The sequence below is a fragment of the Sceloporus occidentalis genome, unplaced genomic scaffold, assembly GCF_023333645.1.
Source record: "Sceloporus occidentalis isolate IW3139 unplaced genomic scaffold, rSceOcc1.0.p SCAF_122, whole genome shotgun sequence".
NCBI lineage: Eukaryota > Metazoa > Chordata > Lepidosauria > Squamata > Phrynosomatidae > Sceloporus > Sceloporus occidentalis.
Genome location: NW_028317102.1, coordinates 2,560,595 through 2,588,341, shown reverse-complemented (window position 1 = coordinate 2,588,341; position 27,747 = coordinate 2,560,595). Strand labels below are relative to the sequence as shown.

General features: G+C 38.7%; 1 protein-coding gene across 1 annotated transcript in view; it reads right to left on the bottom strand.

The window, feature by feature from the left end:
• The window catches only part of LOC149282158 (nuclear factor 1 A-type-like), a 138,160-nt gene that overhangs the window by 108,706 nt on the left and 1,707 nt on the right, over window positions 1-27,747 (bottom strand). Inside the window, exon 2 of the mRNA XM_089498611.1 lies at window positions 24,435-24,966. Coding sequence (XP_089354737.1) covers window positions 24,435-24,966 — 532 coding nt within the window. The remainder of the gene's footprint in view (window positions 1-24,434; window positions 24,967-27,747) is intronic.

Below are 27,747 nucleotides of genomic sequence, written 5' to 3'. Positions count from 1 at the left end.
CCGCGGCCCCTGCGCAGAACGCCGCTGCATATGCAATAAGCAAATATCCTTTGACATCATAGTTAATTACATGAACTACTCTGTGCCGCGCATGAATGCGATGCTAATGAAACCACTTTACAAAGTCAAGGACGTTGGGATAACTTGTATCAATAACATCAATTTTCTGTACAAACGCCATTCTTTCGCTCGCTTTAAATCCTTTTTTATATATAATTTTTATTAAATTCTTACATAAAAAATCAACATAAAGACGACTCGCATACACTACAGACACAGCAGCTCCGGGGTATGCCAGGGAAATCTGATGCTTAAAGGGGAGGCTGTTACTAGGAGATGGTAGTAGATACGTACAACAGCCTCCCAGCAGAAGTGGTAGAGGGTAATACAGGAAGGGGATATAAACATGCATAAGATAGACATACGGCTACTTGCTTTAACCGTTACAAAGTTTATTTGGTGTTTAGGGCTCAAAGATAATGTCAATCTCTAATCCAAAAGGAAATTATTTGTGTGTTAACCCCTGGTGGGCCTGCAAGAGTTAAAGATTGACCCTTTGGTTATAATCTGCGTCTACAGACCCTTCTATAGACCACGGAGCCATCGGTGGCGAGCGGACCTCGCGGTGACCTGCTTTTTTTCTCCTCTACTCATTGATTTATTGATAAATACGGCACAAAATCAGCCGCAGCCACAAATATTTCAGAGTTTTTGTTTTAATTTATTTCTCTATTTTTTAAGAGACCGTAGACCCTCTGTTTAAAAAAACACAGCGGAAAAAGAGGAGAGCAAATATCTCCAAAGCACCAGCATCGTTACATTTAAAGATGCTAATTCTAAACTTGAAATCCACATTATTTATTTTTTAAACAGAAAACATAAGAATATATTTTATATATATATATATAACTTAACAGTTTAAATGTTAACAATTGCTTGACATTTGCTTTTTAACCCACTATTGACTGTCACTGGCATAAGTAAAACATTGCTGAGTCTTTTGAGGGTTAAGAGAGGGTAGAAGTGGAGCATGCAATGTAACAACCACAAAGATACACGGAATATAAACTGCTGCTCAAAGGTTTGGTGTCACTCAGCTGTTTTCATGCAAAACCAGGACATTTCTGTCTGTAACGTAATTACAAAAGGGTTTCTAATCATCAATTAGCCTTTTAAACTTAAACTTGGATCAGCGAACACAACGTGCCATTGGGACACAGGAGTGATGGGAGTGATAAAGGGCCATTGGAACGCAGGAGTGATGGGACTGATAAAGGGCCATTGGAACACAGGAGTGATGGGAGGGATAAAGGGCCATTGGAACACAGGAGTGATGGGAGGGATAAAGGGCCATTGGGACACAGGAGTGATGGGAGTGATAAAGGGCCATTGGAACACAGGAGTGATGGGAGTGATAAAGGGCCGCTGGAACACAGGAGTGATGGGAGTGATAAAGGGCCATTGGAACACAGGAGTGATGGGAGTGATAAAGGGCCATTGGAACACAGGAGTGATGGGAGTGATAAAGGGCCACTGGAACACAGGAGTGATGGGAGTGATAAAGGGCCTCTTTACCCCTATAATGAGATTCCACTAAAACTCAGCCTTTTCCATCTACAATAGACATTTACAGCATTAACCCCGTCTGCGCTGGATTTCTGATCCATTTCATGTTATTTTAATGGACAAAATTTGTTTTTCTTTAAAAAACAGGAAAGTTCTAAGTGACCCCAAACTTTTGAACGGTAGCGTAAACGTGTATATCAAATTCTATAAACTCGCAATTGTACTAGCATGAATGGATCACATCTCTCCTCCTTAAAGTGAGCCTGCGTGGGGAGGAATAATCATGCACATCATGAGAACAGGAAGTTAAAGTGGCTGCTCCCACCGCGCATACCCAAAGTCAGTAAAGAACCACAGGGACGCCTTTCTCCGTTTAGCAACACGGACTCGGATCCTGCGTCAGGCTTGGTTGTATCCATTCCCCCTGAACTTTGCGAGGACCGTAATCACGGCTTTATCGGTCATCGTTCCGCTTTCTGCTCTCGCGGCTCCAGAATACACAACATATCTTCAGAAACTCGCCAGCGTCCGCACTTTCCCAACGCGAGACACAACACAGAGAAGCGGCGAGGCTCTTATCTGCGACATGATATACGTGCCAGCGTATGATGGATCTCGCAAGGTATAGTAACGGTATGTGATAACGGGTCCGGCACACAAGGGGTTAAGTTAATCAATGGGAAGAGCCCAACGTATCAACGCCACAAAGGCTTACAGCGAGCGCAATGTCATTCGTAAACACAGCGATTATCGGAACCCCCGACGCACTTTTATCATTGACTTTTATTTTAGGCCAGAAATGTAAGATTTTGTCTGAGTCGGTTACAGGCTTTTGTTTTCACACTTCATTCAATTCGTTTACTAAACATCATTCGCAAGTTAAAATATTTTGGCAAACAGAGCCGACAGCGCTTTATGGTGTGAAAATAAGGATCCGTAATTCCGCTTAGAATCCCGCTTGTCTCTACAGATACTACGGGGGGGGGGGGGGGGCCAAATTTATAGCGAGTCTCACGTTCTGGGTTTTGCTAAAAACTATTAAAAATAATACATTTATTAAAAATACATTTTCCAAAATATTGTATTTTAAAATGCTAGTTTTTGCCCCATAATATAATGTGTTCAGGCAGCTGCATATCAGCCGTTTGTATGATTCTCGCTCTGTTATCTGACCCCCAGATCTACTAAACACTGCAACTCCTTATATTACTGTATACAGCTCTGGGGGTTATATTACTGTATACAGCGCTGGGGGTTATATTACTGTATACAGCGCTGGGGGGTTATATTACTGTATACAGCGCTGGGGGTTATATTACTGTATACAGCGCTGGGGGGTTATATTACTGTATACAGCGCTGGGGGTTATATTACTGTATACAGCGCTGGGGGGGTATATTACTGTATACAGCGCTGGGGGTTATATTACTGTATACAGTGCTGGGGGTTATATTACTGTATACAGCTCTGGGGGTTATATTACTGTATACAGCGCTGGGGGTTATATTACTGTATACAGCGCTGGGGGTTATATTACTGTATACAGCGCTGGGGGTTATATTACTGTATACAGCGCTGGGGGTTATTACTGTATACAGTGCTGGGGGTTATTACTGTATACAGCGCTGGGGGTTATATTACTGTATACAGCGCTGGGGGGTATATTACTGTATACAGCGCTGGGGGTTATATTACTGTATACAGTGTTGGGGGGTTATAATACTGTATACAGCGCTGGGGGATTATATTACTGTATACAGCGCTGGGGGTTATATTACTGTATACAGCACTGGGGGTTATATTACTGTATACAGCGCTGGGGGGTTATATTACTGTATACAGCGCTGGGGGATTATATTACTGTATACAGTGCTGGGGGTTATATTACTGTATACAGCACTGGGGGGTTATATTACTCTATACAGCGCTGGGGGTTATATTACTGTATACAGTGCTGGGGGGTTATATTACTGTATACAGCACTGGGGGGTTATATTACTGTATACAGCGCTGGGGGTTATATTACTGTATACAGCGCTGGGGGTTATATTACTGTATACAGCGCTGGGGGATTATATTACTGTATACAGTGCTGGGGGATTATATTACTGTATACAGCGCTGGGGCGTTATTACTGTATACAGCGTTGGGGTTTATGCTCAACAATCTTTGCTGTAAAGGAAGAGGGGATGTGACAATAACACTAATTACCTATTTTACACCCACAATATAGTATATTTTTGGGAATCAAATCCTCTGTCCACCAAGACTCAATTAAAGTTCCAACAAGGGCTTTTAAATAGATAATTCTATATAATAATGTAAGTAACAAGAAGAACGTTTGACTGTAAGCTTATCCTTGCAGCTAATGAATAAAAAAACCGAGGCTGGAATCGGTTGACTCCGGTTCTTACGGATCACACGGTAGCCGCAGAGCAAAAACCTGCATTCCTTTCATTTTAGAAAGTTTTCAGAAGATAGTTACTGGAGCAGAACATTCGGGAAGCACTCGGCCATATCGGGCCCTTCAAACAAAGCACATTAACCGATCATACATTACAGGATTGATATTTTGACCCATGCACTTTGAGTCAGAAAACAGAGTCGGGAGTACCAAACCTCACCGGGATCCATAGTATATTCAGAAAAGGTCACCTTTCCTACCCTATCATTCCTCTAAAGAGAATTCAGAAGCAATTTAATTCTCGAAATCCAATTTCCATCTTGTATGTTAGTATACGTAAAAGCCTTTTTGAGTCATACATGGGCTAGATTATGGGAGAAAGATCGAAAACGTTCACTTTTTGGCTACAAAAGGTTTTTTTTGGGTTGTTTTTTTTTAAAAACTCAAGAAGGCTACTCATTTCTTGGGATGTCTAGTAATTAGAGCATTTAGGAACTCTTTCAATCCCAAGTGACGGGAACATTCCATTGGTTGCTATGGCGAAAAGACCATTTAGCAAACATTTACGCTATCCCTACAACCTCAAAGTGATATAAAAAGTCTTGGTAAAAACCCCACCCTTCTTACCACGCCTCTGACCACACCCCTCTAAAATAAATGTCCATATTTGGTCGTTTGGAATGTTGGAGGATTCTAAATGGGATGGATGGGTGGATTCTGGGTCCTAACAACATGAAAAAGGTAAATATAAAAATTCTATCAAGTTATTAAACTATATATTTAAATTGATTTATTTTAATTGGGTTTTGGTTCCTAGGGGGGCAACATATATATAACTACACAGCCAAAGGATGTCCTTACTGAATATTAATGGGGGGGCAGGGATTATTATTACTGAGCTGATCATTTAATTCCTTAAGCTGCTCAGGAATCCCCAGAAAGGAAAAAAAAATGTATTTATTTTTTTTTAATGTTAAAATACAATAAAACTTTTTTTCCTGCCTTCTCCGTGTAAATCTGCTATCTGGTTTTGTAGTCTTTTTTTTCTCCATTAAGAAGCCATAATAAACGGTAGTTAAGAAGGAGAACTCCGAAGGTAATGGGCATTTAAACTATGTATATACTCAGCGTTTTGAACCGTACTTTAAGGACAATTTTCTTTGAATTGTACAGGAACGTGAAACGTATACCGGGATATCCTGCCTGGGTCGGAGGGAATTTTATTACTATTATTTTTTTTTTCTTTTACTTTTAAAGCAATAGCTCCCTGGCCCTCGCTGTGCAGCTGAATGAGAGATCGACAGGAAATTAACAGCAGTGCCGGCGTTCTTCTTGCCAAGTGAAAAACGCAAAAACAAAAGGCCCTCTATTGTCTAAGACCCGCTGACATTCGAACTCGGAGCAACTGAGTTATTAAAATGCAGCGCACCTCGTAACCGAAACAAATACGCCAGATTTTTACCAATACTGTGAGTAAAGTGCTCGGCGGCAAACCCTGGACACAGCGCGTTCCGTCTGATATAAACCAGGTCGAAGAGCAACCCCCTGAATCACATTAAGGTGTCCCCAGCGCTGTATACAGTAATATAACCCCCCCAGTGCTGTATTCAGTAATAAGCCCCCCAGAGCTGTATACAGTAATATAACCCCCAGTGCTGTATTCAGTAATAAGCCCCCAGAGCTGTATACAGTAATATAACCCCCAGTGCTGTATTCAGTAATAACCCCCCCAGAGCTGTATACAGTAATATAACACCCCAGTGCTGTATTCAGTAATAAGCCCCCCAGAGCTGTATACAGTAATATAACACCCCAGTGCTGTATACAATAATATAACCCCCAGTGCTGTATACAGTAATATAACTCCCCAGTGGTGTATACAGTAATATAACCCCCCAGCACTGTATAGAGTAAAACCCCTCAGGACTGTATACAGTAATGTTGGTCGATCTTGACAAATCTAATGACCTAATTTTGTCTCATTTTTTCCCAATAAACTCCCTTTATCTGCAGACCTGGAGCCGCCGTTGCTGTCAGTCATGTGATATTTTGGGAGACTTTCCCGGCTCAAACACCACACTGAGCTGATGCTTTATGGCAATGCTAATGAAGTCTGTTCCTCCATAGACTTTCAGAGTCTCTCTATAGGTGATTAATAGGGGTGTTTAGTAGAATGGCTGATATGCAGCTGCCTGAAAACATTATATTATGGGGCAAAAATTAGAATTGTTTTAAAACGGAAAACAGCGCAATATTTTTTAAACCATATTATTATTCTGATACCAGCTTCATATATATAACCCCCTTTGTATAAACAAAACTGTTTTAATTTTTTTATGGTAGTCCTGAAAAACAGGAATCTCTCCAACTTATCGGCTTATTGACTCTTGAAGTTCTAACCAGAACCTACATTCAGGGCAAAAAAAAGAAAACGCACTCCTTGTAAAGGAACCTTTCCCGAAGAACAAGTAGAATGGGAGCATTCCAAGACTCGACATCTGCTTGGAACCCGGCCAAGTAAGAGATACAGTTACTCAGTGAACAGTAAGAGTGCTTTCCCAGGACTAAAGTTCCCAAAAAATAGCTTGCTTTCTATCAACCAATTTCCCGCCAGCCCTGAAATGACATGTAGGGGGTCATTTAACCCTTCGATAGCTCAGATGCAGCACATGGCGCAAAAAGAAACTTATGAGCAATTCCTAAAGATGTTTATGGAACTTTTTGACTGATATTCACTTTTTTTTTTTTTTTTTACCTGGGGTAATGACGGACAGCTACCAGTAATTGGATACTTAGTAACACAGTAATTCAGAACAAAAAAAAGACCCAAGTCCGTCAAGTTCAACCCTTCCACCTATTCTTCTTACTCTTGATCCAACAGAAGGATTTGTCAAATTTTGCCGCTCATGGGGGCAAAAAACTATTCTTGACCCCAAAAGGCAACCAGATTCCTCCTTGGATCACGAAGCTCTAAAATATTACCGTGTATTAAATAAAACAGACAAAATGTGCTGTGCTTTTCTTTAAAAGTCACAGCGGAGGGGACCTGACCAAAAATACTAATTTTCTTTCCATTGGCGTACTGGTGAATACCACCATATTTTTTTTCCTCATTTTTGCTAATCTTCTCCAAGAACATTGGTGCCCACAAGAGGAATGTGGAAACTTTGACTATCCCCTCGCTGCCGTCCCGTCACAGATGATGGTTTCCTTTACTTCCTTTAGCATTGTGTGTGTAAATGTCACATAACGTAAAAAACGTCACAACGCTCGCGAAGTAACCTGGACGCAGAAACTTTTCACCCACGTCTCATTATACCTGTGAGCTCATTTACGGCTTGGCTCACCTCGTCAGGACAGGAGGAGCATCAAGAAAGACGTTCACGAGGATATGGGACTGTGAGCGCCTCAGTATGCCGGGCTGGGGTCGGTTTTGGCCCCAGACCATGTCCAGCCGCAGACTGGTTGACCACCTCTCCTTTCCCGAAACATAAAAAGATACCACTAAACACACAAGTGTGGACAACCACAATGAACAAAAAATATAGGAAGTAAAAAACGTCCCTAAAATATATCGCCTGGTACTGGTTGGAAATGTTACGTCTATTCGACCAATATGCCACCAAAATAATTGGGAATGGGGATAAAGGACAATGGGGGGGGGGGTTGAGAAGGGTTCCCCAGTTTAGGTTTATTGGTGATAGCATGGTTGGGGGTTCTTCTTTTTCTTTCTTCTTCTCTCCAAAACGTTTTGCTTATTTGTTTATGGAAAAGTAATAAAAATGTTTGTTGAAAAAAAAAACCATTCTCCCCCAAAATATTCTGAGATCTAAAACGCTATTTCCCGGCATGGAATTACAGTTTGTAGCTACAGACTAATTGCACATATATCTGGTTCCAGATTAAAATATATATATGAAACCAGAGCTCCCAAATCCGAGGACCGCTTTCCTTGAGACCAGCACACAGCGTGATAGCTCAGCCTTTTTATTTAACCTAAATTAAGATATTTTATTCCCCCCCCCCCTCTTGGAGTTCTCAAAACAAAGAGTATAAAAGAGAAGAAAAAAAAAAAAAACACGAAACCTTTACCATGAATTTAGTACGAATTTTCTACGGAAAGTTTTACTGCTCCCATCTGACCAGTGAAGTCGCTGCCTAATTTCTCGCTCAGGTTTCTAAGGAAAACACAAATTCAATGCTTTTTTTTTTTTTTTGTGGGCACTACAAGTTCAAATTTCAGGATTTATTCCACAAAGAGTAGCATGGCTCTGATTCCCTTAATATCAGTCACAAATGTTACACGTCTAATATTAGGCCATAAAATGTTTTAAAGTTGCATTTTTTTATATAAATAAAAGAGAAAATGTTAAATATTGAATATATGTCTTCTTTTGGAGAAAAAAAGATCATTAGGAAAAACTAAAACCTGATGAAGGAAGATGTCAACAAGGGAAGAACAGGTTTTACATGAAGAAGTGGCTCGATGCCACTATAATAATTATAAGGATACGCACTTTAACTTATATGCTAAACCTTAAGAATTAAACTAATTGCTTGAAAGATGTTTTTAGCACCAAATTCTGCTTTACCTACATGAAGGGTAAGGAAACAAATCTATGAAAGGTTTGGGGTAAAAGTTTATTTTACTAGTGTTCCAAATAAGAACACTGTGCAGCCAATGGGAAGTAAGCAGGGCGCCGTTCTCCTCTCCCACTGGCTGAATTCAGTTTTCCAGTCTAAAGTTTCTCTGAGCTTCTTCTCGTGTATACTGGACACAAATCAAGTCATGACAAAGATGCACTCACACACATCGGGAGATCTACCAGCTGCCTGCCACCAACTTTATGTATTGCTTAGTGATACACACCATTAATTATGGAATGCCTCGAAATAAGACAAGTGGAATGACCCTCAAAGGCAGGGTTCTTCATGGGCTGCATGCTTTAAGAATGAGGATAAAGAGCACAAAGTATAATAAATTGGAAACCTTTAGGATGCAGGAAAGTCCTACGGAAAAGAAAAATTCCCCTTGAGCGTCAGTCATGAACAAAAAACGGCTTTTATCTCATTTTGTCCCAATAAACTCCCTTTATCTGCAGGCCTGGAGCTGTCGTTGCTGTCGGTCATGTGATATTTTGGGTGACTTTCCCCGCTCAAACACCACACTGATGCTTTATGGCGATGCTAATGAAGTCTGTTCCTCCATAGATTTTCATTAGTCAGAGAGTCCAGCTGGGTGATTAAGACCGAGCCATTCTATTGCTTACCACTGGTAATATGATAAGAAGTCAGGGTGTTTGTCTAGTGGATACATACAAATGCATACTAAAATGAGAAGTTTTCCCGAATACTGACATCTTCCAAGACATTTGCATTAGACAGTCCAAAGGGGAGAATAATATCCAGGACATCTAGGCGAAGGCCCACTGGCATGGTTCCACTTTACATTAAAAGGACTCATGTGGCCTGCTACAGTTGCCCCATACAATATGAAGGACCAAATCATCGACTCTTAAGATTGATGGGGAAAAAAAATAATAATAATAAATAAGTGACATTTAAAATGAAAGCCTGTGTAATTTTGAAATTTAAAGACAGAACGGCAAGAAGTTTTTTCACAGTAGGCGACGGTGAAATCCCGTTACAAACTGTTTATTCCCATTATGAATGCTCTCATGCACAAAAACAATAAACACATTCAAATCAGCATGTGAAATAACAAAAAAAAACAAAAATTAAAAGAAAACCCCCAACGAAGCGCATCGCAGGACGCTCTGCGTTTGGCACGTTCTCAAATTTGTGATGCACCATCTACCCCTAAAAAAGAAGTTCCGTTGGTTCAAAGACGTTCCTTTTCTTGGGCAGCCTTATCTTCATTTTTGAATTTGGTTTCGTCTTGCTGCATTTGCGTATTAAATCGTGTTAAATGCCATTTATTGGGTGTTTTAAAGATGGATGAACTCTTGCACAAGACTTATAGCTGGATGTTGCCATTGCAACATGCATAGGACCGCATAATGGTCCCATCATTTATTTTTTACTTAGTATCTGGGCCCAATCTACTAAGCAAGCACCTTGAGTCGTTATCATACAGAATGTGGGAAACAAGAGTACGGCCTGGTCTTAATCACCCAGTCAGACACTCTGCCTAATGAAAGTCTATGGAGGAACGGACTTCATTAGCATCGCCATAAAGCGTCAGCTCAGTGTGGTGTTTGAGCCAGGAAAGTGACCCAAAATATCACATGACTGACAGCACCGGCGGCCTCCAGGTCTGCAGATAAAGGGGGTTTATTTTGGAACAAAATAAGATAACAGCAGGATTTTCTGAATGTATGCAGCGCTGGGGTTTATGCTCGAGAAGGATTTTTTTAACCCCTTTATTTACCTTTAAATAAATCTTTAAAGGTTTTCTATGAAAGGAACCACAAAAGCCATTTTTGTAAAAATAATTAAAATATTATTTTTTTTAAAAAAGTCATGTTTTTTTGCAAAAAGGATATGTGTGTTTTCACCAGACCCATGGAGAGCAGAGTCTATGTTATTAGGACGGGGGGGGGGCCTGCTTTCAGACAAAAGGGGTTAGGCAATTTTTTTTGTTTTTCTGACTTTGCAAATCTATGCAAATCGAATGTTAATTAGAGTAATTGTAACTTAAATTGTACTTGTGTTCGGCCCTCCTTTGGTGAAATGTGTGGGAATCGAGACGACTGCTACTTACGGCAGCTGCACTCACTCAATCCTACGGGCACGGCATTCTGGGATCACTTTCATGCCTTTACAATAGTTTTTTTATGAGGTGATAACATTTTTACAAATACCATCATTTTTGCTTTTTTATATTGTAAGTGACAGTCTGACATTTTACAACCTGCTTATTGGGGAGGAAAAAAAAAACAACCCGAGAACCAAGAGCTCCGGCTGTAACGGACATTAAACACTGAATGGAAATTCAGATGCTAATGAGGTGAATAGGGCCGGCAAGCACTCCACGCACACTCTAACTAGCGGGGAATGCGGGTTCCACAAAGAGCGCCTACATCAAAGTTCGGTAATACGGAACCCCTGACATTAATCACGCCGGCCTTATTTGAATAAACAACCCTCGTTTACACACTTAAAGGTAAATTGTCTTAAAATTAAATTACCCTCAACATTCCATAGTCTAGACAAAAACATTCTAACGGGACAGGTTCTCCAAAATAGAAAACACAAAGTTACTATTAATGCATTTACGTGTTTTACACTTAAAAATAAAACTGGAAAATTATTAATTAATTTCAAACTATAGTCATCAAATTTTTTAGAAGCCCCTAAAATTTTACAGATTACACGCTACGGCCCTGGTGTTTTACCTCAGGCCTTCGGTGGTTTAATTAGGCCCAAATATTTGGACGGCCTTGTCTTATTTGAAATTAGTCGTGGCTGTCCAAATATTTGGGCCTAGTTAAAGCATGGGTTATTTCACTGACTAATGGGTTAGGATTTCCTCTATAATTAAGCGGCCTGAGGCCGTCGCTAGGCAGCACCAGAGTGTGGTAATTTCCAGAGGGGGGAAGCGGAAGAGGCGTGTCCTCCCAAAACAAAATGTCTCCCCACTGCTATAATAATAAGCGAGAGAAACGCGGTCTGAGATCATCATGCACAAAAAAAGTTTAAAGAAATCAAATCATAATAACGGTTTTAATATATGGGGAGCTCGTTGGGAGAATGGAAGAACATTTTTTTTTTTATTGCCACAAATAATGTTTTTTTTATTATTTCACAGTATGATAGCGGGCCTCAATGTCGGAATCGAGTAACATTTTGGGGTTAAATTTTCCTTGTATGTGTGTATTGTCGTGGCATCCTGGCGTAAAGTTTGTGGCCCCTTGAGTGTAATTCCACGTCCAACATGTCTACTATTGACATCGATTGCCTATGTCAGCTTAATGCTGTTTAAGAAAGAATCATAGCCAATAAGAATAGGAATAAAATACAAGGGGTAATCGGTGACAAACGTATCCGCTCGGTGTTATCCGCCGGTGATATAACTAGATTCATGCCCCGGCTGGGCTATTATTACATTTTCTAAATATATCAATATAATAAAAAAATTATATGCAATATATATGTACTGTCATCTTCTTGCCATGTAAACTTTCATAGTGATTCACAATTATTATTTAGTCTTTTATAGACTGAATTCCGTACAGGCACTTTTACCCTTCAGATCGCAATATTTATTATTTGACGTTTTATGCGAGGAAATTCGAAGTCACTAAAACGCACAAGTCAAATCTCTACTGCGGCTCTAAAAAGACCATTTAGCCAAATTGCATACCTGTGCTGTGTCAGCTGTATGGTGGATTCATCTCATTCCACCGGTCTAATGGATAGCAATTGAATTTAATTAGCAAAACTACTTTGACTTCTCCTGCTGTACTGAATGTAATGAAATATTTCTTCTCATAGCTTTTTTTTTTTTAACCAAATAAATACAGATCGTCCTCTAAAGGCGTCCCGACGCGGGGAATATTAAAAAAAATATCGAACGCAGTTTAGGCAAACAGTATCGTTACCTCTAAATTTACAATTGTTTCGGAAATTGTTTCAATATTCTGCAATCCAAAGGAGGATTAAAAATGATGGTTCCATTGTTAAACATTGTATAGATTCAATTACCAGAATGTCTCCATTAAAAGCACTTTTATGGTATGAATAAAATGCAAATCGTCTCTGCGGATCAATACTAAAACATAATTCTATACTTTGCTGTGGGAAGAAAAAAAAAAAAAAAAAAGAAAGTAGCGCCTATAAATTATTTTCCTCTTAAAGCAAAGAATTTGGTTCCTTGTGAAGTTAGAACATATAGTCTGTGCTGGCGGTTCCTCGTATCTCTGAAAGTAATTATTGACAGCCAATAATTTTCTTCATGTACATAAAACAATAACCTCATCCTCTTAAAATTATATTATTTTTTTTTTGCATAAACAGAAACACAGAATTTGCCAGAAAATAATATTATTATAATTATAATAATAATAATATTATAAATAATAATAATAATAATTTGAGCCATTGGCCAGCAGTTGCTGGAAATCATCTTAACCTGCTTCCTGTTTCCTGTTTCCTAAACCAGTTATAATAATGTTACAAAACTGTATGCAAAGAAGCTGCTACGTGGCAGCCAATCAGAGACTGGCATTCGGATGCATGCTGGGATCCGTCATCGTCTCAGCACAGAGAGACAGGAAATGTTTGCGCAAATATTTTTTTGCAAATATTGATAAAACCGTCATATGTCAAGATTACGACGTTAACGCAACACAGGGGACGTTTTTCATGCTCTGTTGATTAATGTAAAGTTTATTTTTGGTTACAGCGGCGCTTTATTTCCAGGACTTGAGATGAGATAATATATTTCAGGTGTTCCTAAAAACCTCATTGTTTCTATCATTTGGCCGATTCCCTTCATGAAGCCCCATTCGGCCCCCGTCTAGTCCGGCTGTTTCTCCTCTGCTGGGAGGCTGTTCCACTTATCTCCCACCCCAGTAAAGTAAAACATCCTTACATTCCATCGAAGTCACTGACCTCTAGTTTTAGATTACGGCCTCTTGGAAATAAACCTCTCCTCCTGTACTTTGTTAAATCATTTTATATATCCTTTCCTAACTATTCCACAATAATCAACCCGGCTTCTAAAATCATCATTCTGGCTCCTACATTCTAAATACATTTCAGCCCACCGTGTGCACCAAGTACAATAAAGTGTACAACTTTTAAGTCACAACTATGGAGGCCGTTCCATTGTATGAGAATATCCAAAACACATTTCTAGAATAAAATTATAAGATTTGGTGCAGCCTGGGACGTAAATCATTTCTCGCAGCATAATGGGGAACAGAAATGCCCCATCTACGCCAAAAAAAAACATTTCATGATTGCAAGAAAAGGCAAAGGGAGGCAAGTTTCTGTGATTATTTTAGATATGTTTTAACTTTTTGCTTACTAGAACTATTTGCCATCTGTAATGATAAGGGGGGGGAATATTTTTTCATATTTCTCAGTCAATCATAACGAGCTAACTGATAATTGGCGTTCTGAATTAGGAATACAAGTGGACTTTGTTTTGCAATTCAATTTGAAATCCGCATTATTTTCTGGAAAATATTTTTTTTTTATTTATTGAAAAACATTTCTGGCAAAAAAACAACCTAAAAATAAAAGAGCGCCCCAGCCCTATTTATTATGTTTAATGCATAATGGGGTGAGTTTTGCATTTTACTGCAGGCATTCTTCAGTTACTGGAGTTAGAAAAGGAGACTTTTGTCTAAGTAACTCCTCCCCCTGCCGCCTCCACGGAAACCAGGAAGTGTACCTCAGTATGATTCTTGTACTTGTTCAGTAGGACGCCTTCAATAGCAGCAGCAGAAGCCAATCGCATGTATGCTATTTAACCACTAATGTTTTGCTAGTATTAGATTTCTATTGGCTGTTGCTTCAGTGGCTTCAATAGGAGGAAGTGTGCAGGAAGTGTACCTGTGAACACTTCCTGTTTTCAGAAGAGGCAGCCGGGGGGAGGAGTTACATGAGACAGAAGTCTAATTTTCTAACCCCAATAACTAAAGAATGCCTGCACTGATTTGCATGCAGTAAAATGCAATGGAGTCCACACAAAATTAACTCCAACATGCATTAGATAACAGATAAAAAGAGAACTTTTGTTACCCTCATATGCCATTAGATAATAATTCTGTGATCCCCACCAAAGTGTAATTTTAATAAAACATGCATTAGCTTATAAAAAAAATGATTAGTTCAGGTGTCCTGGTTTCAGAAATAAGGGGCCAGGGTTATGGAAATACCCCAGGGGTATACATTAAGGTGCAAAACAGTAATTAAACAGTGAGATTATCCGCCCTCCCACTATACCGTTTAGATGAAGACATTCAGCAATGCATAGGGAGGCTGATTGCTGTTCAAAGGAATGCTGTTATCAGACACAGAACACTAGTGAATAGAGGGGCCATTGTTCCAGGTCATTTTCAAGGTCAGACACAACAACAGCCTGCTGTTACAGAATCTCTTTGCCATGCTAGATCAATGAAAACCAGAGGCTTCCCACTATCTATCGTATCTTACCCTCAAAACCGTCTCCCAGTATTACTTTTGGGCAAATCAATATATCCACATCGACGATACCAAACAATAAAGAGTTTTATCATGCTTATGACTTAGACCGTGTTTTAGAATTAATGCGTTATCAGAATATCTACTATGTAGTCCACACACATCTCTCACCGCCCGGACACGTGTTACTGAATCAAAGTGTGAGTGAACTTTTGGAATTTCCCTAAAGAATCTTAAAACGTAAATATATTATAAAATAAAGTTAGTTAACACGATCCGCAAGAAGGTTCCTAAAAGAGGAGATGGAGCTTGGTCTTTGTGTAGCCTCCTTGAGGCTGTCTTGAGGTCACAGAAAAGAGGGGATGAAACCTCATGGATTGAAGCCGACCTTCCTTTCTTTGATAGCTGTGATCACCGACATAATGCATTTATCAAGAAAATTAAAAAAAACATCGGCACTGCATAGAATGTTACCAGTTACGGTGTAAATGTCAGTTAGGAATCTTGCACGTAATTAAGTGGAACATGAAATTCTTGGTATGTTTTTACTTTTTTTTTTTAGATCGACAGGTATTCAATTAAATAGGGTACACGCTTGGAATGTTACGCAATTTTTTTGTAGTCCTAATAAACAGTAAGGCCTCAAATCTGGATTCAAAAAGTTAACGATTTGTGTTCCGAGAAATGTATCTGCTCATTTAAAGAATGTAGAGGGACAATCAATGCAGTGCAGGCTGTTTCATTCCAGTACCCGACTCTTGAAGCGAAATTATGGCTATCATGCATGTTTTGTTCTTCCTGATGATTTTTTTCATTGTTAAAAAAAATATAATGCCTTAAACCACTCATACAGACACATCTTGTGAGACCCAGCAGGACTGGCGTGAACCTCTGCCCACGTCCTATTCAATCTGTACACTCATCTGTCTTACGGGAACCTGGGAACACTGCGGGTTTCGCCCAGAGACTCCGGGTCACGGGAGAGGGGTCCCAACACACCCCACCCCACTCCCAGCCCATTTCCCTTTTAAATCGGGGGTGTCCTGCAACGTCAGCGGGAACGCTCACGGACTCCAGCGGGTAGGTTAGGTCAGGTTAGGCTCTGGATAGTATGATACAATAATTAATTTTCTAGATTAATACAGAATCCATACGTACCTGAATATGAGGAGGGTCATCCCCAAAATGTGTCTTTTACTAGAAAATATTACGAGGAGCCGCCTAGCCAAGCATAAACAGCATTATCGTACAAAGGGCATCACTAGGAATAGAAGTGATTTTGTGCAGTTCCACAATGGAATGTCCATAATCTCTCGCCCTTACGTAGCATATTGAAAAATCACTCTAAACACCCCATATCATTTTACTGGTTCAGCCATATGTTCCGCGTCTGTGTATATGGTATCATTATATGCAGGTGGTAGAATTTCCTAAAAGGTTCAACGGCTACAAAATATCGAACCATGAACCGGGTTAAGAATTGGAATAACAGCTAGAGGATTTTTTTTTAAACTGAATGGTATGGACAGCTACCTATAGGGCTGCTGAGGGTAATGGGAGTTGTAAAGGACAGCGACTTAAGAGCCACACGTATCCTGTCCATGCCTCATGCAGCATTATTACTTTGAGACGTTTACAATCATTTGTTTTTATTTATTTACTTAGTCGGCAACGCTATTTCTATCTTCGACCCCCAGTTCCGCCATCTGCACTCAAATTCCCAACAGACCATCACAGCTGTCTTGTTTCACTCTCACAAACGCACACATACACATACACACCCTTCTCTTACTGGACTTCCAACTGTCTCGCAAAACTGCCCGACTCACACAAAGCCCAATATCCTTTTTTGAATGGTAAAGAAAAAAGCCTAAATGTGTTGTTTTTGAGCATCTCGTCCACCTATGGATAACACCACCGCTAGGGCAAAGATGAAACGAAATCAATGAAAAGCCAATTACTTGGCAATTTGTCCTATAATGTCAACCAACTCTTCTAACCCCGGTCTACTCATCTTGTGTGTCACCAAAAAAAAAAAAAAAAAGGTCTATTTTTTTCCAAAAGCTCCACCAGCATTTGGTTCTTGGATATTCAACCAAATTACTTCCCCCCCCCCCCCGGCTGTGGTGAGGCTTCAACAGGTTTTGGGGTGGGTATTTAACCTATAAACCCAACTGCACTACTCATCTCCACAAGCCTTTTCATCGATACTGGATTTCATGTTTGGACACTGAGCCTAGAAGACATCTATGGTGGCCTTTACTCCATTAGGTAGGGGAATCCAACAGCTAGCGATCAACCTCGACCATCCTCAGACAACTTGTGACCCTAGCAAAATATAAAACACGCTGCACAAACCAAGTTATCTACTATGACTTCATGATCTTGTATCTTGTATATTATAAAAACAGATCGGTCGTTGGTGTTTCGACTATGGAAGTAGTAAGAAGAATGAATAGTTGGGAACATTCTAGAGTTGGAGTCTCTAGGACGTAGGTTAATTTTTGGGCATAACCAAGTTTTCAAAGACTTGTTTCCATTTCTTTCCTTTGTATTTATTACAAAAAAAAAATATTACAAAAATGGGCCATTAAAAGGTGGCCCACTGATACCAACCCTATGACCATCAAACCTTCAAAGAGATTGATACCACCCAAGAAATATATTCTCCAGCGTTTTTAAAATAGCCGGGACAAGAGGACAGTGTCACGCACACAAAATTTTCTGGGATGACATTTTCCATTTTTTTTTTTTTTGCACAATGACTGCATTGCGGTGACGACATTTTGACCGGCAGAAGCCTAACAATAGTGGTGTTGTTTGGAAGCAACCGACTACAAAGGGCTCTTTCTCGAAAGTTACTTGAAACTCCTCTCTGCAACAGAAAATTTGCAACCATCTACAGAAACAAAATGCAAGCTTCGTCAAACTTAGCTGAGTTCAGGGAATGTCCAATAGTTTGGTATTTGGACAATTAACCCCCAAAATGTAAAATAAAAGGCAGGGTTGATAGGTTAATGATTATGTCCAAAAAACATATTCTATAAATTATTTCTTTTATAACTGCTAAAATATATTTATGGCATTAAAATGTAACGTCTTTGATTCCATCAATATCCTTGGATTAAACATAGAAGTTGGGGCATGGTTGCCACTTAAAGATAAGCAGTTACTATTTAATGGAGAAAACCATACTTATAAGTATTTGAGATGCACCTTAAGTTGTTGTTCTCAGTGTGATTATTTCTCCCCATTAAGTTCTTCTCTATTGTTACGCTGCTAATTGATGGTTCTGGCAGACATTATGGTGGGAAGAGGAGAAGGAAGGGAACTCCAAGACGGGGATTGTTCTTGGGTTATTAGCTTTTTAGGTCTTCCTTGAGAAGAGGTGTACAATTTACGTGTGGCGGTATTTGAAAGGTCAAGATATGAGGGTCAAATCTCAGAAAAAAATAAATTGCACTTTTTGTGGAGAATTCTACAGAAAGAAGAACGGCTTCGTAAAACCTGTACAAGAACTGTACAAAAATGTACGCCATTATTATGAACCTCAAAGACAACTCAGTTGGACAAAAAGATCTCTCTCGGGTTATTGAGGTCAACCTGACTGAAAAAAAAATGTCTCCAATCCTTGTGAGCAAATCTATGTACAGAATGAGCTAGGGGCCAAGTCTGTGGGTAACTTCACCAAAAGAAGATTCCCTCACCCACCCTATGGGCAACAATTTTTTCGATCCTATGGACAACTCTACCGAGAATAAAAATTCTCTTCGATTCTATGGACAACCCAACTGAGAAGGTCACATTTAGGAAGAATTGGGCCCCTGACTACATATTTTGCCATTTTTTAAATAAATACTTGTTGAGCGTGACCATCAGGACAAAACGAAGAAAACGTCCGAACAAAAAGTATCCAATATCTTGGAATAGAAGGTATAAACGTGACTAAGGACCAAGGAACAAAATTATGTTCTAGCTGTTCAGCAGATGTGATCTAATCGATCGCCAAGTATTATAAACCATTTCGCGAATAACGCTACGTGTCCCTCAAACACTACGGCATTGGGTCCATAATCTCTGTGGATTTTATTGTGTTTATAATCGCTCTATAATCATGTAACGGATCGTTAAAAGGCAACGATGAGACGCAAAATGAAAATTCGGAAAGCGAGATTAATACAATGATGTACTCGGAACATCAACAGCGCGGTCTGTGGGGTTTCATAAATTAAGCTAAACAATAACGCTTAGATGATCGATTACCCATTGATGACGATACGACAGTGTACTACTCGTGCTAACGTTATGCCGTAAGTCGGTTTGTGCGTTAATCGGGAACAGATGCACAAACCCACCACAACCCGTGAGGTTGTTAGGTTTATGCTGGGTCATCAAATTTAAATATATTAAGAGATTCAACTTCATTTTGGTAATCTGAATTGTCAAAAATACTTTAAGAAACAGTTGTAGTAAGTAGCAGAGTGTCGCATATCGATGATGTATAGTAAAGAGACCCCCAACTAGAGGAATACCTGTTTACACCTGTTCATTGACTACAAATCTCATTTTTTTGTCCACAATATTCCCCCCCCCGCACGCTATTCTCTGTAACGGTTTAAAAACAAGAAATTATTTTCATTTTTTTTCTAAAAATTTTATGTTTCCATGTATTTTTTAAACGGATAGAGACTAAAATTCTATTCTAGTAAGCCTTTCTTGGCAGCTCTATACCCTACGTATTTCTATACTCCATTCTCTATAGATTGTAAGCTCGTGAGCCGGGATCTTTTTCAGTCGGTCAGTTCTAGTTTCGGCAGACCCTTTTAATGCATGGACTATAAGAAGTGCTGCGGAAATTGTTGGAGCTATATATACAGAATAACAATAATCATAATAATAATAATAAAATTGGAGATTATAGGTCAGACATTCTGTCTATAGAATAGTATACATTTTAAAGTTTTTTTTTTAAAAAATTCAGAGGGATCTTGTCTTTTATAAAAGTTGCAGCGATTTACTTTGCTTAAGAAAAAAAATCGATGTCTAACAGACACCGTGGCTCCATATACGATCATTTAGAAATATAAAAAATGCTACATGGCTATAAATCCCATAAAAAAAGTTCACGTTTAAGTTTCAAAAATCTACAGTTACTTTTTATCGCAGCTTTTAGATTATCTACGAAGCCGCCGTGTTGGTTAAACAAACATTCTCTGATGAAAAGACATTTGGGGGCATAACGGGGGTAAAGCTACCGAATTCACCTGGAATAGCTTGGGAATAAACGCCGGCAAAAAGTGGGGTTTTTTTTGCACAAGCCTCCTATTTCGTGGGTATAGAGAGCAAAACAGATTTGGTAACTTGAACTGATGATATAAAAAAGGCAAAAAATAAGATTACGTCAGCTCCAAATCACAAGGAACGTCTGTTTCTTAATACACGGACGGCACATATTTTTATTTATTTTTTTTACCAAAATTTAAAAATTTCATTGAATATCATCAAGTTGCGTGTTTATCTCGCGCACGTACAGTACGGCTGCCGTATCCACGCGAGCAAAAGAGAAGACACTGAGGCCTTGATGCAGAACTGGAAAGGTTTCAGATCCGTCTGAGACGGGTCCATGTAAAATGTATGGGGTTTATTAACCCCTACAGCGCCAGAAGGAACAAGAATAACGCATTCCAACACTTCAACTGTAGAGTAACTAAAGGGTTAAGCCATTTGGCCTCTACCCTTTCGGTGCCAGGGGAAGCCGAGCGTTCAACTGCTAAGCTGCGCATTACATACACAACTCAAAAGCGTTAAAAAGCATTGGATGAAAGCGCTCCGGTGTATCGATGAGACCGGTACTGCTCATACATGTTACAGGGTTTGCGGATACCCTGGGAAGCGACAGGATAACTACCTACAACGTTAACTGAGATTGAGTGTTTTATTTTAAAGAAAAACTCTCTGTCTCTGCTTTCAGGTCATTTCATCACACCTCACTGCTTAGTGAATAAACCCCCAATAACTGTTTATATAAAGTTTTCACTAAACCTGTTACAATCCAACACATCTCTGCGCGCTAGAACGGCTTGGTTCTAGAACACAAATAAATCAATTCACACCCGTGTTCATTCTTTTTTTGGGGTAATTCCTAATTTTCTGATCATTTCAGAGAAACAATGAAAAAGGACAAAAATATATAATCACGAACTGAGAGTACTTGTTTATAGCCTTGGAAAAATATATTTTTTTTAATAATTTTTTTTTTTATTAGAATCAAAATGTAGTTTTCTTAGCTCGCTCCCCGCGCTGCACGGACCATCGAAATATTCCAATCAACGTCCAATCAATATAGCAATAGGATATTTCATAAAAAAAATTACTAAAATCCCACCTGATCTTTGGCGGCAGCAGGATTTTCTCTACCCTGTGCCAGGACGACCATCTGGACGATCCCCAATCACTGTTTGCAATATCATTATATAGAGGAAAACGCAGAAGCGATGCACTAACAGAACGCGGAATTCGGCACGACTCGGCCAACGGGGTATTTGTTTGGCTAAAATTCTAATTAGGACAAAAGGAATATTCTGCTGGGGGGTAAAAAAAAAAAAAATTAAAATCAAACGCTTTTTGGTTAACATGGGCATCGGAATCGTGAGCGTCCAACGATTACTCGTGCCAAGCAAATATTTAAACGTGTTCTATTCCGGCACCGTTAGCGTCTTCATGCAGACTCGAAAGCAAATCAAACTTTTTTTTTTTTACCCGTTTAAATAAAAAAATAAAAAATGATGTCATCCTTGTAATCATTGCGATTGCTACGTTTTAGTTTGCAACTGATTAGGGCCAAAAGCAGTGAATTGTTTTATCATATTGTGCTTATGTGTTACATTGTATCAAGAGACAAACCATGCACAAACTGTATATATATATATATATATATATATATATATATATACACATACTGGTATATATATATATATATATATATATATAGTCAATATGGTAAAATCTACTTATTTGTAAATCCCAAAGTGTGCAGAATTTGGCGATTTCTGTGGATTTATTCCCATTCGGTATATTGGGAAAAGAGGAGGCTGTACCAGGGCTTCGGTTTATAACTTAGATGGCAGAATACACAACTCTGTGAAATATATAACCATCTGTCAGCCCGCTAATCCAAGCAGCCTTCCAAAATCTGATCAGAGACAAAATGAAACCACTTTAATGGCGAGTCCTCCCGACAGTCTCTCCGCATTAGCCAAACGTTACACCACAGCTGCTAAAATCCAGAAGTTTGTGGTTGACTGACTACTAATGATCAAAGGTTAAACTTTATCTAAAAGGTCAACTGCCTGGTGTCAAGAAGTCAAGACCTTAACATCTTAAACGTGACCCGCCACGTGCCTGTTTTTAACCCTTCGTACAAGTAAAGAGAGTATTCCACGCTAAAAAGGTTTCCAGGTGTCGTCTGATAGAAAGAATTTCTTTAAAAAAACGCAAAAGTTGATAAAAAAAAAATTGGATAATTCCACATCGGACTTTGTGTACAAACGGTATTCCCCAGCTATTTTTTTGGGCTGACTCCACGTAACATTATTATTACTTATTGATCTATATTATTGCCTGTGGACTTATATAGCGCCGTCATTTCCAAAGCGCTGTACAATGGGGACATAAGAAGCGCGTCACGTAAAACATTGGATTTACGGAAAGAAAGGTAGGGCGGACCCAGGTCAAACTGGTTTACAATCTAGAAAGATAAGTCACTAAAAAATTCTAGAATCCCCCCCCCCCAAAAAAAACCAGAGATCACAATATATCTTACTTAAATATTTAACAAAGCAATTTCATGAAATAAGTAGCTTTTTTTAATACAATATACGCACAAACGCAGAATATAATAATCTCTCGTATAACGGTTTTTACCAAACCGCCAAAAATTAAAAATTCCTTTTTTTTTTTGGAGCCTAGTAGGAAGCTACGTGCCAGGCCCTGTTTGGCTCAAAGGGTTAAATCTGAGAACGGATTAATCGGTTTCTGACGCATAGTTTGCATTTTACTTTTCCTTATGAAATGTAAACTTTGAAAAAGTTTTTAAAACCAGACTGACAACTACATGAGTACACATTATGCACAAAGGCAGGGGAGATAAAAGGTTTAACTAAAGTTGGCCTGTACGCTTTTTAGATCATGGAACGCATACACATAACATACACATACAAACATACACACATGCACCCAACGTTCCGCTTAATTATGGCATGCAGCTCTAGAACGTATACAAGGGATTCCGGAAGGAGATTTGAGGACAAAAAAACATAATACACGCGCATTTCACGTTAAAACAGAGTTAGAAATAGGCCGAAAAGACGCGGTCCTTTAATCTAGAGTACGAGAGACCAAAGAACGCCAGGCCGAAAGAACGCGTGAAGCCGGCCCAGTCCCTCGCGTCCCCAAATCCATGCCGCGATTCCTATGTAACCGGCCCTAGTGCCGCGTAAACCTGCTCGGGGGGACGGGACAACAGGAATGAAATACATTTTGGAATCAATTGATGGACGGAGGATTCTTAGTAAGAGGTTTAAAATTCCGCCGGACGGCATAATCTGTGAATTAGCGGGAATATGGCCTCTACGCAATGACAAAACGCTAATAAGGACACAGATTCACTTGTAATTTGCAAAAGTGCATGTAAATATTAAACGCGGCTACTTAATGCGTACGGGTTCCATGTTCCATCTTATTTATCAGAATACTAAGCTCTTACAGGACCCGTCTTTGTCTACACAGGTGGGGAACCCTTATGGTTCAAGGTTCTGGAGGGGTTCTAAGCTTCTAAGAACATTCATAACCATTCAAGATATATATATGTTATATATTTATACCCTATGGGGTCTGACTTTCGTCTTTGATCGGATACACCAATGGAAACCGAGTACCGCGTGGTCGGTCTACGACAATCTCTGTCCTTCTTGACGTATTTTTGTTAAAGGTGACATCTAATTGCAAAAAGATCAACTAGCAGACTTTGCCTACTCGGAAATCCGCTTTGTTTTCTAACGGTCACCGCCATCAACAAACAGCTTCGACCCAACCTGAGACACGGAACGCGTCATGGTGGCGAAAGGCGCTATAAACCCTAGTGAGCTTCGGAAATTTTTGTAGACAAAAAACCGCGCCAAGTAGAGCCTAATATCCGCGGCAAGTGGCCAAGTTTGGGCCCCAAACTATATTTTTTCCGGGTTCAAACAAATGGGGAAAAAATATATATATAAACACAAAGCCTTATACACACAAGAAAACCGCTAGAGATAAAGCCTCGAAGCTGAAGTATGCGCGAGCGTGCACTTACCTGCTGAGTGCACGTAGTATGCCAAATACAGGTCAAGTTCCTTGACGGAAACTCCTATGTGATGCGGTTGAACGCAAAGCCCGGGGTTCGAGCACTGAGGGGACTTTACGAGTCGTTCGCCATCAGTACTTTCGAGTGGAATACCTTTAAATAAAATCACCATTACAAGGTCCAGCCTCCATACTTTGTCCGCCTGACGGAGGCAGTCGATTCTTCTCATCTTGCCCTTCTGGTCGGGGTTGGACAAAACACAACACGCGGGTTTTTTCCCTGTAACGCTGAGTACAAAATCCTCTCGGTACTCGGGCCTGATATCTTTCCTCAGCTTCGCCAGGAGCCTGGATGCCCATTTCTGTTTAACCTCCGGCTTTTCGCTCAGCAGCTCGTCCTTCACTGCCCTTTCTTCCTCCTTCGACATGCGCTTTTCGTGTTTTTTGAAGTATTTTCGCTTCCTGGCTTGCAGGTTGAACCACGTATAGGCAAAGGCTCGGACATGCGGCAGAAGTGCTTCAATGAAGGGATGGAACTCATCCTAGAACAAATAAAAAAAAAATAGAAAAAAAATTAGATATTCAATTTTTTTTTTTTTATTATTAATTCTGTAAAATCCGAGTAAAAAAATATCCCTTAAAGAACAGAAATATTTCAAGATTTTTTTTAAAAAAAATTATCAACAAAGATTTTAAATGGAAATGGGGATCTCAATTTGTACTTGATCTGGCCTTTTATTGGTCATTCACATGTTTTTTTTTTGTTTAGTTTTTTTGTTTGTTTTTTTTGCCAACAATCAATATTAAAAAAAATGGAAATCAGAAGCAGACTAAATGCAATACAAGATGAGTTTATCCCCACAAATCAATAGGGTAGTAAAACTTTCACGATTGCTATAAAAGCTACTGCTAACCTTTATTACAGGGGGATCCTGGGAATCATTACAACATCTCCTATATATATATATTTCTATCGCTTGCACGCAAACGATCCCAGCAACAAATGCGAAAGACGCTTTTCAAAGTTTATCGAGGGCCACTGATAACAATATCAGAGGGGCTGCTTTTTTTTAAAATATTATTTAAATATTTATTAATATTTTTTTTTCTGGGTAACAGGGAACATAGAACTAAATAGTTATAAAAAATATAATAAATAATTAAAATAAGACAAAAATGCTTTAAGCATATAAAGTATAAGGATCATTCTCTTATACAGGTTCTAATTATAGACTTTAAAATAAACAAACAATATATTTGCGAAAAAAACTTTTTTAAAGAGTGTGCAGTGTGGCGCAAGTGATCAGAAAAAAAATTAAAAAAAATAACATTATCGGTTTGATTTTTTAAAATTTTATTGAAGTGTCGAAATGCAACATCACAAGATTCCTAGACTGGTGTAGATTAATTTCAATTCTTAGGGAATATAAAAAAGTAAGATTATTAAAGCCCATCCCCCAAGATAAACATTTAAAAGTCGTATATAAAAAGGAGACCTTCACCCCCCAAAAAAGTTTTTAATATAAAAGACCTCAACCGAGGACGCAAAAAAGTTTTTCCCTATAACTTTAAAATCCCATCTTATTAAAATTCTATAATTCCAAATATAAATAAAAAAAATATATATATAATATGCACAGGTACGCTGCCGTATACATAACACAGATGTAGCAGTACACGCGCTACACTGAATTTTGGTGCAAAAAAACAAACTTTCTATTTAAAAAAAGTTACCGTGGAGGAGGCTGAAGTAGAATCGGGGACGTTCGCTCAATATTAATTATATGACGTATTTTTGTTTTTGTAGAGTGGTGTATACCTTTAATTGATGTATGATTACGTTATACACTTATTAGCGGAATACACATTATTTGACGTGTTTTACAACAAAAAAATATTGAGCTTAGAATTTATGATTTTCTTAGCCCCTAAACTAATATTTTTTTTTTTTTTACACAAATTAGGATTTGTACCCGTTATCCTTTTAACCACTGATTTACTCTAATTGTTGGGCCTCTCTCTAGGAGACTAACTCTTGAGCAAAGGAATCATGTTGAATATTTATACTTACAAGTGACGTTAAAAAAAAACTATACGTTCTAACTTACACATTAATTATTCAGAGGCAGAGGCTAGACGCCTGCACAGAGCTCACTTTCAGGCGGCCTTAATATCTGTACTATCGAAACCATGAGCGTTTGATAAGCATGTTAGACAGACACGTCACATGCGCCACTACAGGCTCCCGATAGAAAGTTACTGTTAATAACGTTATACACAGCGCTTAACGATAAAATTACAAATCGCTAGGGGAAACAACTTTCTTTTTTAATTTATTTTTTTGTAATAGTTCTCTCACGCTCACTTTTCGGCAGAAATTTTACATTTAGCTGGATTTTCTAAAGCTCATTTTTAAAGATGTCAAAGGCCGGAATGTGGTCTGATTTCGGCCTCCATTAGAGGATGTTCCGGCGATATTTTAAATAGCCAGTCCTACTTCGCGAACAAGGCTCATTCTTGTACTTTTGTACACCGTATTAATCCTTCTACGCAATACGTGCGGTTCCAGGAATGAAAACGATGTATCAGTTTAACCCCCCTGTGTCGGCAAGATCAAGACTCCATTACTGATTTAAAAAGAAATAAGAGATCCAGAATATTATATTTATTATATATATATATATATATAATTTTTTTATTATTATAATTTTTTTTTTTTCATAATTACGTTCATTCCAGCTGAGCTTTTTAAAAATCAAAGTTACACGTTAACATCTGACTCTGAATTTTCATTTTGACTTTCTGTTTACACAAAGCTGGCTTTGAGCGAACAGATTTTTAAACCAGCACATGTTCAATTACAAAGCAAAGTCGGTATAACTTTTTTTTTTTTTCCCGAGCCCCCTTGGACAGAAATCCGAGAGAGATCGATACACACCAAGCTCAACAACACCCAGCAATTTTTCAACCTCCTGCAGTAGCTTACAGTATTTAAAGAAAAAAAAAAAAAAAAATAATGTTTTAGGACAACTTTGTAACAAAGAAAGTATACAGAAAAAAAAGACACACAAAACTATGGATAACGTTTTTAACGCATAATACGGTAAAAATGTGTAATGATCTTAAGCAGCGAGTAGCAGATGTAACTTTACCATGCAAAACAGGGCTGTATATATATATATATATATATATATATATATATATATATATATATATATACACATATACATATACACACACATTACAGTTTTGGGCCTAAAGTCCCTCTGTTTATAAACCTTTTTTTTTTTTTTTAATTCCTTTTGTTTTTAGGCTCAGCAATT